Here is a 6,559-nt window from a genome sequence, read left to right as displayed (position 1 = left end):
CCTGCTTCCTCCTCTCTCTCTGCCTGCCTCTCTGCCTACTTGTGATCTATGTCTGTCAAATAAATAAATAAAATCTTAAAAAAAAAAAAAGAAAGAATAAAAGAGAAGGAAGGGAAGAAAGAGAAATAAGGAAGGAAGGAAGGGGGGAAGGAAGGAAAAGAGAAAAGAGTTACCACGTTTAATCCTCACGAGGACTCTGCTGAGCCGTGTTCTTACTGCCCATCCCCCATGGGGGCGGAGCACTGAGCTGAGTGCTGGGTGAGCTGCTGGGAGGATCCAGTCTTCCTCCAGAGTCAGTGGCCCAGCGGGTAGGACATATAGCCTAATCACCCTGGTGGGGGATGAGGGGGGGCGGTGCATTTCTAAAACCTTGGGGAAAGGGAGCTGGCAAAGGTCGGAAGCCTGCTCCAGACACCTACCTGGCACTCTGGCTGAAGGGGTCTGGTAGGGGCTCATGGAGGGGGGCAGGAGACAGAAACCGAGAGACAGAGAGGGTGCTAAGGGGGAGGAAGGAAAGAAGATGATGAAGAGAAGAGAAAGGGGGAGAGAAAGTCAAAGAAAGGATGGGCATGGATGGAGAGGCAAAGAAACACAATATCCTGTCCGCCAATGTCTATCCTGGCTTTATGCGTAAATGCAAAAAACTGAGAACTATCCAAACAATAGCAGGTGAATGGATCAACACACAGGCACACCCCGACAATGGGACCCTCCTCAGCAGCAAGAAGGAACGAACTGTTGAGTGACTTGCATGCTGAGGGAGAGAAACCAGACTCCAAAGGCTCCATGCTGCATGATTCCCTTTACACAATTCTGGAAAAGGCAGCGACAGGACACAGAGCTGTGGTGGCCAGAGGCTGGCACGGACTACAAGGGGGCATAAAGGAATTTGGGGGCTGGGGATGAGGGAAATGATCTGCCTCCCGAATGCGGTGGTGGTTCTATGAGACTTGTCAAAACTCGAAAACACGAAAAAGTGAATTTTACTGTATGTAAATCACAGCTCAAGAAACTTGCCCAAACAAGGAGAGAAACGAGCACAGAAGGAAAGATAGGGGAGGGTGGAGGTGAGGAGAAAGGCAGAGAGGGCAGGGAAGTGAGGACAGGGAAGGGGGCCTTGAGAAGGTAGGGGATCACAAGGGTGCTGAGAATCTCCCTGCTTCCATCAGGCCATAGCCCTACCTGCTCATAGTTTTCCCAGGACAAGGGGCCCTGATCCAGGAATCTCCCCGCTTTCAGCCTGGGAGCTCTGTCTCTCTCTCTACTGGTGGGGGATGTGGTCTTGGGCCATCCCTGGACCACAAGCCTTGAACCCCCATTGCAGCCCTGCCTTAGGGAGTGCCTGTACTCCTGCACCAGATCCTGTTACCGGGATACTGTGGGGTGGGGGAAGGCATTTCCTGCCTAGATGACTTGGCAGCTCCCACTGCCATGGAGACCAACTTGGAAGCTGGGAGGGCCTCAGTCTCCTCGGGTTGCTCTGAACCAGCGGGCAAGAGGAAGAGGAAGCCAAAGGGACCCCTTTAGACTGGTGGTCTAGACCTAAGGGGGGCCAAGCAAGGACCTAAGCCCGGATCCACCCACCCATTGCCACACACACACACATTTCCTGGCAGTGCCATCCTCCCCACTAGATCTCAGCCCTAGATCCTTCCATAGCTGGAAAATCAGATTGGGGGATCAAAGCCCCCACATCTGTCTCCTCTCTCCTACAGCCATGTTTATCAAAGTGATGTTTGGAGGTAAGTGGGGTCCCCTGTCCCTACAGATGGGTAGAGGGGTGGTACATTCAGAGGCTTGCTTCCCTCTGACCTGGGGGAGATTTGGGAGGCAGTGTGGGGAAGGGGGATGCACTTGTGTAAGAGGATGGGGGAGGATTAGGGAAACAGCTCTATGAGGAGGCAGAGAGAGTGCTTGGAGTCTGTTGTGGGGCAATCCTGATGGCTGGGTCCTGGAAATTCTCATGGCTCCTCTAGAGGACCAACCACCACCTCACCATGGGGTGTGTTGTTGAACTACACAATCTCTAATTCGGTGGGTGGTCAAGCTTCAGGGTTCATCAGGCACCTAAAGCTCTGGCCACAGTTGCAGACTTCCCGACTTCCAGTGGCAGGTGGGGCTGGGGTGGGAGGTGAGGTCCTGTGCAGAGGCAGCACTGCGTGCAGGAGACAGGAGCTGTGTGCCCTGGTCACTGACACCTCAAGAGATGGATGGAGGAGGGTACAGGCTCAATAATGGAGCCCAATTCTCTGCTCTGGTTAGAGAAGAGATGGAAGAGAGACAGATGGTCCCAGATTGGGGGAAGAAGGGGGTCACACTCACCTCTGCCCACCCCTACAGCTGGCTGCTGGGAGCTGGTGAACACCTGGTGCAGCCCCGTGACCCTCAGAGCCCACTTGAGGCAGAGGGGGCAGGTGCCCCCGGATGGTGAGGGGGCAGGGCGGGGTGCTGGGGAGGAGGGGCCAAGGGCCCCCCAGCAGAGATGCCAGCCCTGCCTTGCCTCCCTTTCTGCCTTCCCAGCGATCATTGCCCTCCTGGCTGAGGACGGGCACTTGGTGAGTCTGGATGAGGGACTGGAGGAGGGGACATCCCCGGCCCCTTCCATGGGCAGCCCCCTGCTGCAGGAGCGTGGAACCTATGTCCTTGTGCAGATCTTCAGTAAGTGGGGTCCAAGATCTCCCCCTGGAGTTATGTTGGAATGAGGGAGGGGGGCAGCATTCGAGACCACCTGAGGCCCTGGCCATCCCCCCCAACCTTTGGCCAGGACCTAGCCCTGACCCTTTCCATCCAATGCTTTGTCGGCCCCAGCCAGGCCCAGCAAACAGGTCCAGAGTGAGAGGTGGGGGTGTGGACTAGCAGGCCGGTCAGGAATTGGTCTTCCTCCCTCCACAGAGGGGGAGGGTGGGACCCCCACCCGCTATGAGTCCCTCCTAGAGAACCTGGATGACCAGTATCCAGAGCTTGCAGGTGAGTGTCACGGTTGAGCCCCAGGGGGAGGGCGCACCTTTTCCCCAGCACCCATAGGTAGGGCTTCCTGGGCCTTCCAGAGGAGCTTCGCCACCTGTCAGGCCTACACCCTGCAAGTGATGGCCAGAAGAGGCGCACGAGCACTCGACGTGGGCACCAGGAGCAAGGTCCCCTTTCAAGGCCACGAAGGATGGGCTCCCTGCCATCCAGGACCCGTTAGCTGGGGCCAGAAGCCAGCCAGGTAAGGAGACACGGACACCTGGGGGGATGCTCACACCCAAAGTCCCAGGGGACAGGCTTACGTGTGCTGATAGACTACAACCACCATCCCCTGCACACAACCCCCCCCACCAACACACACACACAAATACCAACAAGGTGGAACGCACTGGCCCGAAAGACATCCCCACCACTCCATTGGACTCTGAGTACCCAAGTTCAGGAACATCCTCCGTGGCCTGGAGATATCAAACAGAGCCTAGCACACAGTAGGTGCTCAGGGCAGGGCTGATGCACTCAATGAAGGCAGCAGCCCAGAGCACGTGATCCTGAGGTCTGCCTTGGCTGTGCAGGGCCTGCTCGTCTGTTCCAGCAGGTCCTGTGATCTGGCACATCACAGCCAAGTGGCTGAGCTGGACTCTGATCCAAGGGGGTTGGCTGTGACCTCTACCGTGTGATCGGGCCCAAAGAGCCACCCAGGGCCATTCTTCTTGCAGAATCTGGACTTACGAAGAAGTTGCATCAGCCAGAGGGGCAAGGTCATGGAGTGGCTGCGAGGGCACCATGGGGGGGTGGCCCCCAAAATGTGGGTGCAGAGAAAGGGATCCAGAGGCAGAGACAACAGTGAAGGGAGAACAAGCAGCCCTGAGAGCAGAAGACAAAAAACAGGCTTGTCCAGGGATTCCAGTCCCCAGAGTCAGATGCCCTTGGGGGTCCAGGCGAATGCCTCACTCCTATCTGGACTGTCCAAGGTCATCAGATTTCAACAGCCCTCCTCCCCAGCCCCCACCCAGGATGTCAGCTTAAGGTAAAGCAATTCAACCGCACAGATGGACGTCTGGTGATGCTCTTTGACCCTACCCAGTAGACAGGCTAGTGAGAGGGCACACGGCAGGCTACAGTCTAAAATAAACTCTTTTAATTGCACATCTGTGTCTCCGGTCATTTGCGGGGTGAGAAACCCCCTCCTCACTCCCAATCCCAGCTACGTGGGTACAATCTGACGTCATGGTCCAGCTGTCGGTGAAGAGGGGAGGGTGGGTGGGAGGGTGCAGGGCTGGCTCATGGATCTGCACCAGTCTGCACCTATCTCTTCAGGGCAGGGAGCTCAGACCTGCAGAGAGAGAGGGGTGGCATGGGCCAGTGGTCAGCCTGCAGGTACAACACGAGGGACTGTCCTTCCCACTCCGGCCTGGGTCAGGGGCTGCCTGCTCACCGTGGTTGTATTTGCACTGCTTCAAGGCCTCGCTGAAGCCCTCACACAGGGACAGGTCACTCTGAGTGGTGGAGCAGTCCAGGAACTGCTTGATCTCGTAGGCACAGGGCCCCATCTGCAGGGGCTGGGGGCCAGGCCGGGTGGGAGCCTAGAGCATGGCACAGGAGGCAGCAAAGTCGGCTCTAGGTTGGCACCCAGAAGTGGGCTCCAACGCTGGGGGCCGCCAGTCTCTCCCCACACCCCCAGCCCAGGTGCCCCTGGGCTCCCTGGTAGGCTGAGTGACTCAGGGGCCAGCCTGCCCTGTCTAGCCCCAGCTGCTCTGTCTGAGAATCAGGAGCCCACAGCCCTTTCAAACCGACTCAGCTGATGCTAGTGCCGGTATGGACAGCATTTTCCAATTCCCTCATAATGGGCTCACTGAGTAGGCAGGGCCTGAGAGATGGGAGAAGGCTCTAGAAAAGCCAAGCGTTGTGCTTGTACTCTTGGCTTATGTATAAGCCCCACCCCCACAAGTATTAGCAGCTTACAGGCTCACCAAAGCAATCCTCATGACCCCTGACCCTGCCACTAAGCCACATTTGGCTCAGGACTAATGGGGTGCCCAGTAGGGCATCGGTGAACAGGAAATGGGGCTCAGACCTGCTGCTGGCTACCCCTTGCCCTTGGGATGCGGGGACTGCAGGGCAAAACCTGGGAATGGGGAGAGCCCAGGCTCAGAACTTCAACATCCCTCCACTAGGGTTAGGTTACCTTGAGCCACTCTCTGAATCGCTAAGGGCTTTGGTTTCCCCATTTTTAAAAGGCTGCTTGGTCCCTAGAAGTCTAAGGACCTTGGCCTCAGGAAAGGGGCTAGGAGAGCCTGCCTGTGATCAACAGGGGGCTAAAAGCAGAGAGAGGAATAAGACCCTTCTTGGAAAAGTCCTGGGCCTGAGGCAGCTCTGAAGGTGCCAGAGCACTTCTCGCTGGACATTCCAGCAGCTTCCTACTAGTGTGAGCCTTATGGGAAGTCGGCCTCAGTTTCTCCTGAGCCCGCTGCTCACCTGCTGGGCGGCAGGCTGGGCGGGCTCTGAGCTCCCCCCGCTGAAGGCTCCAGTCAGGGCACTACCCACGACGTGTCCCACAGCCGAGCCCACGGCCACCCCAGCGGCCGTGGACGCCATCTGCGCCATCAAGCCGGGCTGGCCCGACGTGGCGGGGGCCGGTGCAGGGGCCGAGGGCGGCGGGTGCGCGGGCGGGTGAACAGTGCGGCTGCGGGGTGGGGGTAATTAAGTAGGGTTAATCGCGGCCGGATCCCTGAACTGGGGCCCCAGGGGCCCGCAGCTCCTGGACACGAACCCCGTCCTCCCCCTCCTCCCCTCTTCGCCCCGAGGGTGGGCGACCACCCTCTTAAGACACGCGGTTGCGGCACGCCCGCCCCTCCCCCCCCCAAGATGGCGCAGCAGCCGCCAAGGTCAAGCTATTGCGCCCTTGCGCGGGAGTGCCCACGTTTCCCTAGCCCCCTCCCCAACCGCTCCTGTCCCGCTCACACCTGGCTGGCCGGGCGGTCGCGCTTCGGCTCCCCCGGGGCATGATGGTGGCGGTGAGACGCAGCCAAGCGCAACCAGAAACGGCGACAGTGACAGCGGCTCTACCTCGGGGACTAACGCGGCACCGCTAAACACTGCGGGCGCAAGGGGGCGGAGCCTAGGGGATACGCCTCCAGAGGGAGTGGCTGAGAGTGGGGCGGTGCTCACCTTCACGCGGGTCTCCGGGACCTGTCCCTTATAGCGTCACCTCGTCTCAGCACCCTTCTTACCTGGCAGTGTTATCCTGCGCTCTCTGCGCCTGGCCCGAGCTGTGTGGGCACTGGGGACTCGGGCCAATGCTGCAAAGTGCCGAGGGCTGACCCCGCGGTGATGGGCCAAGTCCCTTAAAAAACCACCTCTGAGGGCACCCGGGTGGCTCAGTCCTTAAGCGTCTGCCTTTGGCTGGGGTCGTGATCCCAGGGTACTGGCATGGAGTCCCACAACGGGCTTCCTGCTTGGTGGGAAGTCGGCTTCTCCCTTTCCCACTCCCCTCGTTTGTGTTCCCCCTCTCGCTGTCTCTCTGTCAAATAAATAAATAAAATCTTAAAAAAAAAAAAAATCCACCACCTCGGAGCCTAGGGAGTGAAGTTGG

At 58.4% G+C, this 6,559-nt stretch overlaps 2 protein-coding genes across 3 annotated transcripts; one reads left to right on the top strand and one right to left on the bottom strand.

Moving 5' to 3' along the window:
- Positions 1-1,582: 1,582 nt before the first annotated feature.
- Positions 1,583-3,228, top strand: LOC111142755 (chromosome unknown C22orf15 homolog). Its single transcript, XM_022496049.1, has 5 exons — positions 1,583-1,742; positions 2,341-2,427; positions 2,521-2,658; positions 2,893-2,967; positions 3,048-3,228. Exons 1-5 carry the CDS (start codon positions 1,718-1,720, stop codon positions 3,185-3,187), a joined length of 465 nt encoding a protein of 154 aa, XP_022351757.1. The 5' UTR covers positions 1,583-1,717; the 3' UTR covers positions 3,188-3,228.
- Positions 3,229-4,083: 855 nt separating this feature from the next.
- Positions 4,084-6,069, bottom strand: LOC111142584 (coiled-coil-helix-coiled-coil-helix domain containing 10). Of its 2 annotated transcripts, XM_022495875.1 has the most exons (5): positions 5,931-6,069; positions 5,443-5,650; positions 5,160-5,180; positions 4,403-4,550; positions 4,084-4,300 (listed from the first exon to the last, which is right to left on the bottom strand). In XM_022495875.1, the coding sequence occupies exons 1-5, from the start codon at positions 5,969-5,971 to the stop codon at positions 4,281-4,283; spliced, it is 438 nt and encodes a 145-aa protein (XP_022351583.1). In that variant the 5' UTR covers positions 5,972-6,069; the 3' UTR covers positions 4,084-4,280. The 2 variants fall into 2 exon arrangements, with proteins under 2 accessions (XP_022351583.1, XP_022351582.1); XM_022495874.1 differs by lacking the exon at positions 5,160-5,180.
- Positions 6,070-6,559: the final 490 nt, after the last annotated feature.

The sequence above is a fragment of the Enhydra lutris genome, unplaced genomic scaffold (assembly GCF_002288905.1).
Source record: "Enhydra lutris kenyoni isolate GAN:26980312 unplaced genomic scaffold, ASM228890v2 scaffoldscaffold8, whole genome shotgun sequence".
Lineage (NCBI taxonomy): Eukaryota > Metazoa > Chordata > Mammalia > Carnivora > Mustelidae > Enhydra > Enhydra lutris.
Note: the sequence above shows the minus strand (reverse complement) of the source record. Positions and strands in the feature narration are given on the sequence as shown.